This window comes from Astyanax mexicanus, chromosome 8, assembly GCF_023375975.1.
Source record: "Astyanax mexicanus isolate ESR-SI-001 chromosome 8, AstMex3_surface, whole genome shotgun sequence".
In the NCBI taxonomy this organism is placed as follows: Eukaryota; Metazoa; Chordata; class Actinopteri; order Characiformes; family Acestrorhamphidae; genus Astyanax; species Astyanax mexicanus.
The window spans coordinates 31,090,474-31,107,705 of NC_064415.1; the positions used below are offsets into that span (position 1 = coordinate 31,090,474).

General features: G+C 38.7%; 1 protein-coding gene across 1 annotated transcript; it reads left to right on the forward strand.

Annotated features, from left to right (window-relative positions):
• The first annotated feature begins 15 nt into the window (after positions 1-15).
• si:dkey-28a3.2 (uncharacterized) lies at positions 16-16,384 on the forward strand. Its single transcript, XM_007255704.4, has 6 exons — positions 16-1,770; positions 3,460-6,702; positions 8,163-8,710; positions 10,981-11,039; positions 12,296-12,607; positions 14,120-16,384. The coding sequence occupies exons 2-6, from the start codon at positions 3,712-3,714 to the stop codon at positions 14,200-14,202; spliced, it is 3,993 nt and encodes a 1,330-aa protein (XP_007255766.3). The 5' UTR covers positions 16-1,770; positions 3,460-3,711; the 3' UTR covers positions 14,203-16,384.
• The last annotated feature ends 848 nt before the right edge of the window (positions 16,385-17,232 follow it).

Sequence of the window (17,232 nt, forward strand, 5' to 3'; positions counted from 1 at the left end):
TAATCAATGCTTTTAAACAAAATAATCATGTTTTTGGTTCATCCCTGGAAAAAAAATACACAAAAAACAATATAAGCAAAAAGCCACTATCTGTAAGAGTAAAAATGGTCCACTGTGTTATATCAAGTCCAAAGTCAGTGCAGTGTTTTCCCAGAAAATCTTAGAGCATGTGGATTTCATTTTCCAGCAGGACTTGGCACACTGCCCAAAAAAGTACCAAATGATCTGGATAGAGCAGAGCCTGTGTGGTAGGGCAGAGAATGTAGAGATTGGGTGGTGGTGTAGCAGAGACTGTGTGATGGTGGAGTAGAGTCTGCAGAGACTCTGTGGTGGAGCAGAGCCTGTAGAGACTGCGTGGTGGAGCAGGCCTGTAGAGACTGTGAGGTTGAACAGAGACTGTAGAGACTGTGTGGTGGTGGTGGAGCAGAGCTTATAGAGACTGTGTGGTGGAACAGAGCCTGTAGAGCCTGTGTGGTGAAGCAGAGCTTATAGAGACTGTTTGGCGGAACAGAGCCTGTAGAGCCTGAGTGGTGGTGGAGCAGAGCCTGTGTGGTGCAGCAGAGCCTGTAGAGCCTGTGTGGTGAAGCAGAGCCTGTAGAGACGGTGCGGTGAAACAGAGCCTTTAGAGACTGTGTGGTGCAACAGACCCTGTAGAGCCTGTGTGGTGGAGCAGGGCCTGTAGTGACTGTGTAATGGAGCAGAGCCTGTAGAGACTGTGTGGAGGAACAGAGCCTGAAGAGACTGTCTGGTGAAACAGAGCCTGTAGAGACTGTGTTGTGCAGAGCCTGTAGAGACTGTCTGGTGAAACAGAGCCTGTAGAGACTGTGTTGTGGTGGAGCAGAGCCTGTAGAGACTGTGTGGTGGTGGACCAGAGCCTGTAGAGACTGTGTTGTGGTGGAGCAGAGCCTGTAGAGACTGTGTGGTGGTGGACCGGAGCCTGTAGAGACTGTGTGGTAAAACAGAGCCTGTAGAGACTGTGTTGTGGTGGAGCAGAGCCTGTAGAGACTGTGTTGTGGTGGAGCAGAGACTGTAGAAACTGTGTGGTGAAACAGAGCCTGTAGAGACTGTGTGGTGGCGAAACAGAGCCTGTAGAGACTGTGTTGTGGTGGAGCAGAGCCTGTAGAGACTGTGTGGTGGTGGAGCAGAGACTGTAGAAACTGTGTGGTGAAACAGAGCCTGTAGAGACTGTGTGGTGGTGAAACAGAGCCTGTAGAGACTGTGTGGTGGTGGAGCAGAGACTGTAGAGACTGTGTGGTGGAGCAGAGCCTGTAGAGACTGTGTGGTGGTGGAGCAGAGACTGTAGAGACTGTGTGGTGGTGGAGCAGAGACTGTAGAGACTGTGTGGTGGTGAAACAGAGCCTGTAGAGACTGTGTTGTGGTGGAGCAGAGCCTGTAGAAACTGTGTGGGTGAGTTACTGTCTCTTTAAGAGCGATATCTGTGTGTGTATTACGCAGCACACACATACACACAGAGACACACAGACAGAGGAATACTGAGCAGCAGCGGCAGGCTCTCAGCGCTGTTCCTCGCCGCTGTTTTAAGCTGCACGGCGGCGATAGGAGCGGTGTAGGGGCTGAAAGTGAGCGCGGTGTTCAGACGGTGAGATTTATCGTCTTCCGCTCAGCGCAGTTTCTTTCTACATGACGCCAGAGCCGGAGCCAGCACGCAGGCGCAGCAGACCGCAGCAGCGCTGAGGAGGAAGAAGGAAGAAGAAGAAGAAGGACTAGCACGGTTAGAGATCAGACTCGAGCCCAGGCGCTGCTCTTATGGTGTGTTTACTCCTCAGGGGCCTTGTGTGTTTCTGTATAATCTGATCGTGTGTGTGATCTGATCTCGTCCAGTCATAAAGGAGTGATCCCAGTGGGAGAGATACACGGTTTAAACGACAGAGCCACGACAGAGTGTATTGTGGAAGCTGTTGTGGGCCTCAGTGAGGAGGAACCTGGGGTAGATGGGTTTCAGGTGGGCATGCCCCTGCTGTCAATACAGCACAGCTTCCACACAGGTCCCATCCAGGCCCCATGTGCTGTGTTCAACCCAGTAAATTCTGGGCAACTCATATGTCTTAAAGAGTAACTACAATCAAAGGCATTTTTTATGCTACTATCTGTAATAATTTACTCTGTAACAATAAAATATACAAGTTCTGCATAAATATCTTATGCAATAAAATGCATAACACATTTTAATTTAAAGTTTATTGAGTCCAAATAAAATAAAAACTCCTACTTATTATTTTAGTCAATAGAGTGATGGGTTTTTGTACGAATCTATTAATTTCTATTATCTGTCCTGGGGCTTTTTGTATAAAGCAAAAAATGTTGAACTAGCCATTATGGCTAGCACCTTGCCGTTTTTAAAGCTGGTTTAATGGCTGATTATTGATTCATAATGATTTACTGTGCTTATTAGATATGGTAAGCTCTGCTGTTTGATATGATATGTGTATGATGTCTGTACATTACTCTGGTCACTGCTGGTAACTTTTTAGATTGTGTATTTTCGTGTTTATACCTGAATTCTGCGTTTATGTCTCAATTCCGTGATTCTGTCTGTGTTCTGCATCTCGTAATCATAAGGTCTTAGATCAGTCAATTGTTTCTTACATCGGTTTGTTTTGACAGGTGTGAACACGCCACCTTGCTCACCAAACAACTGACCTATGGTCTGGCAAATGTTATGAGTCTTGTTTTTTTAAGTGAATCCTGGTATAGTTTACTGTTGTTGAGAGCACATTTTAATAATGGTTTGCACCAAATTAGGTACTTCAACATCAGAGCATGCTTTTATCTAGAGTCATGTGATACTGGAATAAAATTGGCATTGATATTTTGTTGTTTTACTGTATATATTGTGGAATATATACAGAAGTATATACAGAAGTATCCTCCACAAGATTTTTTGTACTATTATGACCCTCTGTGTTTCAAAGAGTAGAGTAAAGTAAATGGTAGCTAAAGCTGGATTCCAGCGTAGTCCATGTATGCTATTGATCTTGTATTTTGAGAATGTGTAAAAAACCTTTTACCTCAAGATGGCCACAAAACACTTTGAGCAATGCTGAAACTGAAGGATTTAAACATTCTTCATCTTCTACCTGAGATTATTGGGTGGTTTCAAAGCAAAAATCTGACTGATATCATGTAAAATCATTTTTTCCATTATCTGATTACCCTAATTGATTGGGTTACTGACAAATTCTGATGATCTGTAGTAATCAGATTATGAAGTGCATGTAAAAACCCTCGGTAATATTGTGTACATGCTTTTCTGGAGCCGTGGGCAGCCATAATCTTTTTTGCCTTATGTGACATTGCATATTGTTGTGCGTTGTGACAATTATATTCACATTGGAATTACACATTTTTTCTGTATGTCTTTTATTATTATTCAACTTGTGTTGTGCCAGATATGAATGTATAAAACTTATGTTTCTTTCTTTTTTTGTTTATTCACAGGTCACAGAGTTCCTGCTACTTTAAACAGAAAAACAACAGGCACCATGCATTCATTGTCAACTTATCATCACGTGCAGAGCAAAAGTGAATCAACAGTATAAGGCAGCTGCAAATGAAACAAAATGTGACTCCACAGAAAACCTCTGAAAAGCAGCTAACACATCTGCTGAGGGACGAATTGATCGCAGCAGGATTTAATATGAAAATACTTTTTCAACTGTGTTGAGGTGCAAAGAGTTAAAAACAGCAGGTATGCCTAAGGCAAAGGCTTTGAAGAAGCGGCGCTATAGGCCCGTATCGGAATTTGATGAAGCCACCCTTGCTTGTAAAAGGGAATACTGGAGGACTCAGAAGAGGGAGCAGAGAGCAAAAATGTCCATGGGCACGACATCGCCCAGAAATACAAATACAAGAAGGTGTAAACGTGCTGTTACAACTTCACCTCAGACAAATAAACCTGTGCCAGATAAACCTCATTCCCAGTTTACTCCTGCTTTTCCCCAAAGTGGTGGATCATTCCAGAATAATGTTACACAAAAACGAACCAACGCATGTCATTTCACACCAGAAACCAATGTTAGGACAGAAATCAACCAAAAGAACACGTGTGGAAGGAGAAACCTCAATAAGGTTGTACACCAGCTCCCTGAAAATAATGCAGACTCCACAAAGTTTAAAAGCTTCACCAACTTGTCTCATTTCACACCAGAAATTAGTGTTGGGACTGAAATGAACCAAAAGGACACATGGTGTGAAAGGATCAACCTCAACAAAGTTGTAAACCAGTTCCCCGAAAATAACACAAACTCTACAAGGTGTAAAAGCTTGATCGCTAAGGAATCAAATGTGAATGCTTCCATGGTTAAGCTCAGTGGGTTACCGCCAATCACCAACCCAGCAATTTTACCAGTGCCTAGAGCTTGCGTAAAAGTACACGCAAACATCACAGAAACTCGTCAGATACCGAACCGACCGTCAGCCTTTAATGGCAGCTTTTCCAGCAGTTCTCAGCAATGCTCTGTATCCAGGTTTACAGCACAGTGCAACCAACAAAAAAGGCCTCAAATTAAGATCTGTGTACCACCCAGATCTTCTTCTTATGTGGGATGTAAAGTTAATATGGACCAGCAGCACATCTTAGCAGGAAGACCCACCATCCCAAATAGAACAACGACAACATGTGCCTATGTCCCAGAATGCAACACAACCCAAGACAGAACCACAGACCCACCAATGACCGAAGAGGAGCAGGCTGCTAAACGTAGAGAGATCTGGCGTATCAAGAAACGAGAGCAAAGGGCAAAACGAGCAGAAAAGCTAAAGAAGGACAAAGAGAAGTCCCAGTGTTTTGGAAAAGGGCAGCAGGAAATTGGGAAGCTTTCCTGTGTGGCTCCAACACGTCCATTACTCTCAGTGAACACAATAGCTTTGAGAAGAGCCAAGCTACCAAACTCGGTCAAGTCTGTTGGTTTAATACAGCCTGATGGAAGACCAGCCCATTTTACAGTCAAATATGGGAGCAACATGAAGCAATCTCCCTATAATCGTCCTTTACCAAGAGTAGACACACAAGTGTCAATTGCCAAAAATTTCTGTTCTGTTCCTGTCAATAAAACAAATCACATTCTGCGCATGAAACCAGTCCAAACCCAAAATCATTTGGCCATATTGCCAGGGGTTTCTTTTCAGGGGCCTTCAGGTGCTATTCATGTACCTAACAAACGCAAAATCCAGCCACAGAGGCTGATGCATACCCCAAGGAGGCAAAGCTTACCGCAGCAGAACGACAGCGTGGAGACCCCTGAGGAGCGGCACGCTAAACAGAAGGAGTACTGGCGCATCAAGAAGCGTTTGCAGAGAGCGAGGCTTGCCGTTCAAGTAAAAGCTCATATGAGGGATGCACTTAAACAGTGCACAGTACGTAACCAGGGCTGCCTGGACCAACCACTTCACAAGACCCCAACAGGAGTCTTCCAGAGAGACCCGCAACCAAACAGGAACCTGCTTGGTGGTTCCTCGCAGACAGTTGGCCAATTTATCGAAGAGGATGGAACAATATCGATCCTGGAAATAGGTTCACCAGCTACGAGTTGTGCCAGTGCATGTGCTGTAAGATCATCGTACCCAACCCAATCAAATTCTCCATCAGCCTTCCACTCACAAAAGCTAGTCAGAGGCAGAGGCAGGTCCTCTCTACATGGGATTGGAATGAATAGGATGAATTACAGAGGAAATCTTCACCAAAGGTACACTGGTCAGATGCACATCTCAACTGTTAATCCTGTTGTCAGGACAAGAGTAGCTAAGTGTATCTCAAATTCTGACATTCCCAAGGGCTTGACCAAAGCACGCAAGACTCAAGCGCCAACCCAGGAAGTCAAAGCAGGTTGTAGAAGGGGATTGAGAAGTTCAGATTCTTCTTCAAGTTCGGGAATTACCGCAAGTTCAGACTTGGCACCTCAGAATACTGTAAAAGAAGAACCTAGTTATCCTTTAATAGATTCTGTATATTCCCTCGCAGAACCAAAAGATATTTGTACGAATAGCAAAGACATCAAAGCTGCCCCTTCACCTCCTCCTGATACAAAGGTCGCGAAAGAGGTTTCTTCGTCAGGTTGTGACAACCAAGCAACCACTCTCTTAGTGGTGGCCTCTATGCAGAAGCTTCTGGAAGAGTCTCTAAGCTCTGTGGTCGAGACTTGTGTCGCTTCTACAAGTACAGATGTTTTCCTCCCCTGTAAAATTGAAGAAGAACCCTGTCCTCAGGAGACCGAGGCAAGTGTAAAACCTGATCCTACTACACGTCCCGGAGCATCAGGTTGCAAGTTCGCTGGGTCCACCGACCCCTCCATAGAGGTCAAACAGAGTTCAAATCTGTGTCATTCTCCCCCACAAGCCCCTGACTTTTCTGCTGAAGACACTGTCATTTCATGCCCAGGTTCCTTGGTTGAAATCCCTTGTCCCATCACTGCTGAAACCTCAGGCTTGAATCCAAATTTAAGGGATAGAGCGCCTGATCTGTCAGTGGCTGTAGGTGTGAGGCCTGGACGCAGAGGCACTCAAGCAAACAGTGTCAGGAGAGGACGATTTCAACAGGCCTGTGGAGGTCAGCAGCAGAACGAGCGCAGTGAGCTTCAGAAGAAGAGAGAATACTGGCGAATAATGAAAAGAAAGCAGAGGGCCAAAAAAGCCAATGAGACAGAGGGAAGCAGACATGTTGTACAGCACAAACAACTTTCTCAGGTAACACATTTTGTTTTGACTTCTCATCCTTTAGAAATAGTTAAAAAGCATACTGAAAAGCAGTATTTTTTATTTATTTTTTCTATTAAATTGAAAGCAGAAGTATTTGAGTGCTAATAAACAGCATCAGTATGCTTGTGCCATCATCCCAAATATAAATCAAATATATTCATTTTTAAAACAGAGGGACAATTCTACAAAAGGTACTGCAGACATGGAGATTGCAGAAGGGCAAACACAGTTTTCATCTTTGCATTTACACATCATTAAACCAAAGAAACACAGGATTAAAACTAAAGAGAGCTGGTGAGCTAAAAGAATGTGCAACTAAGACCTTGCTAAAATCACAAGATTCATCTGAAAAGAAATCACACCACAACTCTCAATTTGGACGTTTTTTTCACCTGCTTGGTTCGGCTACATATTCTTATCAGAGAAGTCTTTAAATCCCCAAATCTTCTCTCCTATATAATATATAATTTCTTGTTTGATTATTATGCCTTACATGTAGCAAAACCGAATGAGCGGAGGCCAGCATTTACCATAGGGCATTGTAGACGGGTATCATAGATCATGTTGACATTGATTTGCAACCCCACTTCATGTGACCATGAGCTGCTAAAAGTGAGGTTGAACACTGGCTAGCATGCTCATTCCATTTATGATAATTTTTGAGCGTTTAAAGGCGTTTTCACACCTGAAAGTCTGAACCTGAGTTGGCACCAAGGATTGTGCGTGTGTTTCATTGAATCATTTATATTTGTTCCGGGTTAGTTTTGGTTTCACACTGCAGTTTAGTAAGTGGATTCAAAAACTTTATCAAATCTTGTCGTAATCAGCTTCATGGGCTAAGTGTCTTAATACTTCACGTTGACTGGTTTGTAGAATGTTTATGATTTCGCCGAGTTGCTTTGCCAGGTGTTGTGACTAATCTCATTGTCAGAATCCGGCTCTCTTTTGAGTACACGCACGGCTTCCAGCAGAACAAGTGTAAAAGATTATTCTCAGATTAATTGTATTTCTGTTTATAAACAAAGGTTAATCTACTGTTACAGTGTGTCTGTACTGCTGCGTGATGCGCCCGTGCACCAAGGGGAGTCGGACTTCAGCACAACACCAGTTCCTTTTTTCTCTTTGTTTAAAGACTGACTCAACTTCCTGTAATTGGTCTGAAAGTCTGAACTATGTGACAAAGTGCTTTCACACTGTAGACGCACTGGACCATGGTTCAGTAGATCTGGACCGAGACCACCACTTTTGGTCCTTTGGTCCACTTTGGTTCAAACCAGACTCCTTTGGCGTCCATGGTACGTGACATAGGACAAGTCATGGGACACAATCCTGGTTCCTTTTCCACAATATGTGGCATTACGGTGTCTATGCAGTGTGATAAAAAAAAAAAAAAAATGTTAAATTACACTCTGCTCAGTTTTAATCGTTGTCTTTATCTCATCTTTTAGCCAGTACAGAGAAAATGGACCAACTTCCAAGTCCATTATCCCCCTGTGGCTAAACCAGGGAGTCACACAAACCTCAACGATCATGCTGTCTCGACTGCTGCCGCTTCACGTCCCACCCGGCTCGTGTTAAGTCCCACGGAATCAAACCAACAGTCGAACCAACACTCAGCAAATTGGGGCAAGACAAAATTTTCCCAATCATCTCAGGTAAATAAATGGCAGCTCCAAACAAGTGCTCTCACTTCGTCCATCAGACCAGATACTGTGACTTCCACACAAATGAACCACATACAGCCCTGCACACCTCGAATGCAGAACAGAAGATCCTTCATGACCAATTTAAAAAACAAACGAAACCGCTTTAAGGCGGACTCAAACCAAGGGTTGGATGCGGAAGAGATTCTGCGGAGGAAAAGGATGCACTGGAGAATAAAGAAGCAGGAACAAAGAGCGAAGAAGGCAGCGAGAGAGAGAGAGCTCAGCCAGCATGCACACTTTAACCAACTGGGACCCAGCCTGTACAATAATATTCCAGAGGTAGTTGTAAGGTAAGTTAAGAGGTAGACAATAAGTCTCACCACCACTTGTTACTAATCAGACATGAAAAGTAAATAAATAAGTGAATAAATAAAAGGTAAATAAATAAAGTAAATAAATTAAAAGGCGTAGTTAATGAACCACCAAATCAGATTTTAAGTTTTGACTTAAATGCCATCAGATCTCAATCAGGAGACAGTTCTAGAGCTTTGGGGGAAACAGTTAAAGATCTCAATTATCCTTAAGATTTTTCTAAACCTGAGGAATCCTCAGAAGAAGCTGGTCAGCAGATGTCAAGAAGCAGATGGATCTGGTGAAACTTCACTGCACAGCACAACAAGGTGCCTGGCAATGAAATCACTGATCAAAAAATGGTAAAAAAAACAGCAGCACTTGTTGACTGGAGAATTTCTGATTAATTAGCAATACAAGAATAACCAACGCGTTTCGGCGCTCAGGCCTTCATCAGGGTTAAAAGACCAGCAGATGTCAAGTCTCATTATGGTAGGCAGTTGACATATCGTATAATAATATTGTCATAATTTTTAAAACCATATAAAAAAATCCATATTGTGATATAGGCAATATTATGTCCAGAAAGCAGACTAATTTGTACTTGTTTTGCTATTAATTGTAAAGCATTGAGGGTATTGTTTTAGTATAGTAGTTTGTTTGCAGTTGATAATAACCTAACTCAAGTTGTTTAGGAAACACCAAAAGACACCATATGACAGTTGTTATGGCTATTAATTGTTTAAGAGGATAGCTTATCATATTGTCAAGCAGTAGAACCAACCAGAAATCATCTTAATTCAACATTCTGAAAATAATGATCGAAAAGACAGTGAACACTAATATTTTAAAAGCCACACATTGTAGAGCATTATCAGTTATCTTTATGGAAATGCAATATTTCCATAAAAAATGCAATATTTAAAGCCTATAGCCTTTATTATTAAAAAGTAAACTTTATATAATAATAAAAATCTCATCACTTACCATTGGTTAGACAAGTTAGACATCATTTTGGAAACCTTTTAAAATTGCCTAAGGCACATTTTGCTTTGACCTATTAAATTAGCTTAAGTCACACTCTTGACATAGGCCATTATCTTAAAGGGTTATCTTAAAATGGTCTGTTCAACTGAGGGTGTAGGAGATTTTACCACAGGTGGCCATAAGTATTCATTAGGAGATGATTTAAACAAACAAGTCAATTTTTTGCAATTATTTAAAAGTGACAAAATCTTCTTCACTTTAGTATTGTGGTACATGGCATGGCACATTGTGCATTTTGCTACTTTAAAACTAAAATATTTATTTATTTATTGCAGTAGTATATTCTTTTTTTATATATAAATTTATTTTTAAGAATATCATAATTGGAAAAGTACCCTGAAATTTTAGGCTGAAATGTCAGGTTAAAATTTGTAAAGGTATTTCTAAACATATGGGGTATAAATAATAATAGAAAGTTATTGTTTTTGTATTTCTTTGATTTCCCTAAAATATTGTAATGTTATTGCAGGGCCATTATTGCATCGCCAACCTCTACTTTAGTCAATTTAGTGCTTTAAATCCCCTTTTTAACATTTTTTATTTTGGAATTTAATATATATATATTTTGTAGCACTGTGTATATGAGCTGATGTGTAAAACTATAAAACTGGCTGGCTCCTAAAAGCAAAAATAGTTACAGTATTACACTAGTAATCACAAAAATGCATGAATCACATTTTACAGGTCATTGGCCAACATGAATGGGTTAATCTTGTAGAAGATTCTTAGATGAAGGAAATTGCTTTTGATCATGGAAGAGATCTATGCCTTATTTAATTGGATTGGGTGTTTGCTTTAGCGTTAATCAAATGCACAGTACATGCACATTGTATTTGGAGACGAAAATAATTTCATCTAAGTTAAGTTACCTGGGCAATTTATTAGGCATTTCACACAAGGTCTTAAGATGGTATACATAGAGCATGCTCAACAAAGGGTGAATGTTAACAGAAGGTTTGTGTCTTCAAAAGCAAAGAAGTGGTCTGGCAAGTGGAAACAAACAGGGAGAGGGTGGAGTCAAGTGTAACCACAAAGCAGCCTGTTTATGCTGCAGCAGTCAAGTGGTTGCAGCACTGGGGTTTAGAAAATTGTCTTGGTACCCAAGAGAAAGAGGAAGATGTATATTTGCCACTGAACACTTATAATTTACAATGATTTACAGTAATTGCAGCTCTGTGCCATATAATGTAATATTTTTCATGTTCTTTGGTTTCTGTTGCAGCATTCCACCCGAGAGACCAGAATACCACCTCGATCAATGTCAGGTTCCAACTCTTAAAGGTATTCCTAATCTAATTGGGGGGAAAATAAATAATAAAAAAAATGTTTTTATATTTCTTTAATTTCCCTAAAATATTGTAATGTTATTGTAGGGCTTATATTATATTATTTTATTATTTTAGCATGTAGCTAAAATAATTGTGTGATGAAAGCGGGAGCCAGTCTGCATAGTACTTTAAAACTCTGCCATAAAACATATATATATTTTTTTAACATTTTTTCCATTTTTAAATGGAATATTGTTGTATTGTGATCTTACTTTTGGACCAATTGTAGGCATGCTAGTAAAGGCTGGCTGGCTTCAAAAAGCAAAAAGAGTTACAATCACCTTTCCTAATTTAATGGGGGGAAAATGCTAGCACTACCATTGGTCTCCCTGTCTTCTTGTCTTTTAAAAAATATATATTATTTGACTGATATACCAAAATGATAATAAAAAAACAGTATTTTTTAGACTTTTAAATTTATTGCAGACAGTGTGAACCCAAGCGATTTCATCTTTTTTCTGCTCAACTTTATACCTTTCATTAATATTCAGCTCTGGAAAAAATAAGAGATCACGTAAAAATGATTTAATTGAGTTTATTTGATTTTACCAAATTGAAAACCTCTGGAATATAATTAAGTGGAAGATGGATGATCACAAGCCAACAAACCAAGCTGAACTGCTTGAATTCTTGCACCAGGAGTGGCATAAAGTTATTCAAAAGCAGTGTGTAAGACTGGTGGAGGAGAACATGCCAAGATGCATAAAAACTGTAATTAAAAAACAGTGTTATTCCACCAAATATTGATGTTTGAACTCTTAAAACTTTATGAATATGAACTTGTTTTCTTTGCAATATTTGAGGTCTTTTTTGTTATTTTGGCCATTTCTCATTTTCTGCAAATAAATGCTCTAAATTACCATATTTTTAATTGGAATTTGGGAGAATTGTTGTGTGTAGTTTTTAGAATAAAACAACAATGTTAATTTCACTTAAACATATACCTATAAATCATAGGATCATAAATGCCCCACTTTGAAATGTCAAAGACATTTCAAGTGATTAAAAGTTTCAGATGTTGTTTTGTCCCAAACGTAGCACCATTATCATAGGGTCTTCATAATTACTGAAGCTAGATGTATCTATTGATCCTGGTCTCTATAAACTAGCTATATATATATATTTATTATTTTTTGAGTAAAAACAAGGCACTTTTGTAAGTAGCGCTGAAAAAGGGCGTCTGCTAAATGCACAAAATTTTATTTGCAGATGAAGCGGAGCTGTGTTTCGTTCCTGATGATAATTACACAGAAGAGCCCTTAACGGCAGCCAAGTGGAGAAACGCTTACCTTATGGATTATGATCCGGTCAACCAGCTGTTGGTCTGCATGGTGTGTGGAGAGCAGCAGTACTGCCTCAGTGTGGAGGGGGCAACAGCTCACATAGAAGAAGCCCACCCGGGCACCCTGTCTCTGGAAGAGAGGGAACGCCAGCGTATCCTACAGGCCTGGGACGAGCAAGTGGCTATGAGAGAGCGCTTCTTCACCAACCAGCTTTGGCAGCAAAGTGGCACGCTCCAAGGTAAACGCAGTTAATGAATTATGAATTATCTTTCTGAATAAACCGTATGCTGAATGTGTGAACATCAGACAGGCTCCACTTTCTCAGTTATTATCTGCTTCAACACACTTGATCTTCGCTCACGAAGGTCATGATAATCAGTTGATGAGCTGGATGAAATAGTTCAGTGCTGAAGAGGCTTAGAAAAGCTTATCGATGTCATTGCATGTTGCATACATTTCAAACAAAAACCATTGCATTCTAACAGCACAATATAATATAGTATAATATATTTATATATTATATATTTATAATGTTTGCCATGGATATCTTTTTTTCTTAAGCTTTTATTGATGGGTATTTAAATGTAAATAAAAGAATCAGCATTAGATTGTCATCATTAATATAAATATACTAAAATTATTATCATTTAAAAATGAAATAAAATAATCATTTATATGTTTAAATGCTGGTAGTTCACTGGATTGGATTGAATTGGATTGGATTGGATTGGAGGGGGACAGTAATAAGTGTAGTATGGTTTAGGTCTGAGACTAGAGCCATTTCTTAACTGTATTATAATATCTCACGGAGAGGGAGAGAGACAGACAGAGCGAGCAAGAGAGACAGAACGAGTGAGAGAGCGCCTGAGAGTCTTCACCACAGTGATGGTTTGTCAACAGTTTGGAGGAAAATGAAGTGTGAATGAAAGTAGTGCATGGCTCCAAAGGTAGCGCAACAGTGTGCGCGACACACTTATACAGACAAACTTGGGATGACACGGTGAAATGAGAGATCAAACAATATGCTTACTTTTGAACTTTAGAGCAGTGATTAGTTGATATAATCGACATTGTCGATTATTTAAATTTGTCGACTTCGACTACAAATTTCATTGTCGACTAATTGTGCAATGTAGTACTGTTACAAATAAACAAAGTACTGGGGACAGAAGCGCAATGGGAGATGGGGTAATTGCTAACTTACAGTTTACTATCAAATTAGTCTGTCTCCAAAAGTGCAGATTACAACAGATTACATATTTACTCACTAAATATCAGTATTCTTCATGTTTAAACTAAACTCTAATCATCTAAATGCCTTTTAAATCTCATGTTTAGCTGTTTCTATTGTTTTTAGAGATGGAGAATATTTTACAGAAACAGAAATAATTGTTGACTAATTGAAAAAATAATCATCAGATCAGTCGACTAGAAAAATAATCATTAGTTGCAGCCCTAGTACTAGGAGGTCAAAATGTGTACCCGTTATAAAAAATGCGTACAGGTTTGCAGGTCTGTGTTTAGTGTTTTATTTTTTGTGTGATTATCTGTCCTGCTACCAGATTTCTGAAAAATTGCTCTGTGACATTAGTTGTAAATAATATGAATGAATGAATGAGCGAGCTGGTGTCCCAGTACTTTTGTCCATATAGTGTAAGTTTAATGGCATTTATACTGGAACATCTACACACATTTTGTTTGTTGTTATTATTTGTAACTGACATCTTGAGGTTTGCTTTGTTCTTTCCAGTGGAAAACACGACACACACAGCAGAGATAGAAGTGACTCTGGATGCAGAAGACATAAAACAAACCAAAACACGAACGTCTTAAATCACCAACAGCTTTACCAGCGGAGGACGCAGGTGAGACAGACTGCTCTCCCATATTTATTTTATCAAGAGAGCTAAAAAAAAAAAAATATATATCCAAACCCACAAAAGCACAGAGGAGCTTTGCAGGCCTCGTCTTATGAATCTGGATCAGCATGCTGTTCGTCTGAACTGCCTTAAGACCTGCTTCCCTCCTTTAAGCTCTCCTAAAGAGAGACCTGCCATGTTTTTGTTTCCATGTTTCTTATCTGGACTGCACTCCTGAGAAATACGGGGATATGTATAGTGTGCAATTTGTTAAAGTTTATAAATTTATTGAACATTTCATTGTTTTTGGATAGCCTGGTGAGCTCCTTGTGTTTTGGAGCTTTCCTGACCTGATATGTTTTTTTTGTTTATTAAACTGACTGTAAATTAAGTGAAATGCTCAGTTTCTCATATTTCTCTGAGCTGGTTCTTTTAATATTTAATATTTTTCAACAGTTCCTTCCTCTGTAAGCTGTTGCTGTTTCATACTGAACACATATGCACACATACCTGACTTTGCAGCAATCTTAGCAATTAACTGCAACCCATATAAATAATGTGTAATTATGCCTTTGCTATATTTATATACTGTACATTTGAACTGTTTTATTGAAACTTTTCTGGAAAATACTGTGCCTAGTGTATAGACACGTTCATGTCGTTACATGTTTTTGCATGATGAATATGCTGTAAAACTCTTTCATTTGAAATTCATTTAAACATTTTGACCATACCTTAGGGTTTGAGCTAATTACAAGAGCATGGAAACTTGAGCAACATGATTGAAACATGGTGTAAGAATGAAAACAACAATGCTTTGCTCTAGCTAAACATTCAAGCAGCGTATCAAAATGGTCTCAATGCTTGTGTTCACATTTCAAACCTGATTTATTCTGATTTTTGGGTTTAATCGGATCTTTTTGACTTAATGGTTCATGTTTATATGGATTAATAACTTGTATAGTGTGTGAACATACCCAAGGCAAGCTCTGAAAAAAGAATCGAATTAATGAATGAATGAATGTACATTAGAAGCATTAACATAAAGTGGGATCCTAAATAGCTTTTTCCTCCCTAGTACACTAATTAGTAATGTATATTATAATAGAATCCCAAAATTATTGGATGGAGGCAAAAATCTGCTAGTTCTCATTAAGGTCGCATTGCCTGGAATCAGACATGTGCAGTGGTTTGCTAAAGTAGTCATGTCTCTTTAAACTTTTCACATTTTATCACTTTACAACCACAGACTATTTTACTGGTTTTTCAGTATTTTACTGAGATTTTGACTGATGGACCCAACACAAAGTAGCACATGGAACGAAAATTATACATGGTTTTCTGAATGTTAATCCAATAAAAATCCCATTTTCTTTATTTTGTAGCCTCCAACAGGTTGTCCTGTTATTAGCTACATCCATCTTCCCATCAACTCTGACCAGCTTCCCTGTCCCTGCTGAAAAATAAGCATCCCCACAGCATGATGCTGCCACCACCATGTTTCACAGTGGTGTGTTGAGGGTGGTGGTTTGTTAAGTGTTACTTTTTTAATTAAATTTGATTAAACTTTTGAAAAAACATGTGTGATTTTTCGTTATGTGCTACTTTATGTTGTTCTTTCACCTAAAATCCTAAAATACATTTAAGTTTGTGGTTGTAAGGTGACAAAATGTAAAAATGTTTTTGCAATACACTGTAAAACAGTCCAGCCAATCTGGTGAAAAAAAAAAATCAGCTTGGGTTAGATGATTTGAAGGGATGTGAAACAGAAACAGACAAGCAGAAGAGACAACAAACTGGTTACATTCCCATTTTAGTACAGGATTTATGTCTCTCATTTACTGTAGTAATATGTTCTAGAATATCTAATAAGAAGAAATAGAAAAGAAGAATAAAAAGAAAGGATTGCTTTAAAAAAGCCACATTCATTTCTGTTTGATATGACCAACAAGATAAATAAAACTGATACCAAGATTTTCAAACTGCTATACATATTTTTTTTTTATTTGGACTGTAATTTGTGTTGGACTGATGGTGGCTGGTAAATACATTATTCTTTCATTTGTATTATTTGTAATGTGAATTTTTCTACTCATGGCCTTTTCATATCTATTGTTCTAACTTTTCAAAAGATAATAAAGATTTTTCTACTATCATGCAGATCTCACTTTACTTCCTATAATTACCAAAAATAAAACATTCTGTTTAACCCTCTATGGCATGAATTATGTTTTTTAGGCAGATATATAATTCTAGAAAAGCTTGGCAGTCTCTGTGGATATAGCAAACTTAGCTAATTTTGACATCTGATGAAAAGAAATGAAAAGATGAAAAGTTAATAATTTGAATCAGGGTGTTTTAGGCCAGGAAGCACCCAAAACATGCAGGGAATGAGAAGAAAGTCTCCATGACCAGAGATGAGAAAGAACCACTCCTTCATCATGAATAGTCTAACAAAAATGGTCTGACTGCACAAGGCAACATATAATAATAATAATAATATGGTAAACAAATGAAAAATTGTAAAGTTACAGCAAGAATGTCAGAATATAGTAAGAATTTTAACAGCCAAATGTACTTCTTTACATATTTTTGCTCATATACATATATTTTGTTATGACCCACTTGTAGATTCATCATTATATTTACCCTTTTAGACCTGAATTATCTCCAGTAATGGAAACAAACTGTAGATAAGAACGCTGTTTTCTGTCTGTTTTCATTGCATTGGAAGCCTGTATGTAGTATTTTATTTCATGTTGACCTTTTTATTTCATAAACCTTCCCTAAACAGTAAAAAAAAATGATGATTAAAAGTGTTCTAAATTACATTAAATTAGTAAAAAATATCTGTTACTTTGACTCAGTGGCTCTAGTACTAACCTACTGTTTTTTATTGGTTTATAAAATTGTTCATGGGTTGGTCCATGGTCTATTGTGATGGACAACGGTTCTCAAAGTCTTATATACAACAAAACATTCAAAAATAAAGAAAATGCATGAT

Coding starts and splice junctions, on each gene's coding strand:
- si:dkey-28a3.2 (XM_007255704.4), top strand. CDS start 3,712: ATGCCTAAGGCAAAGGCTTTGAAGAAGCGGCGCTATAGGCCCGTATCG. Junction 8,711..10,980: donor ATTCCAGAGGTAGTTGTAAG/GTAAGTTAAGAG, acceptor TTTCTGTTGCAG/CATTCCACCCGAGAGACCAG. Junction 11,040..12,295: donor TCAGGTTCCAACTCTTAAAG/GTATTCCTAATC, acceptor TTTTATTTGCAG/ATGAAGCGGAGCTGTGTTTC.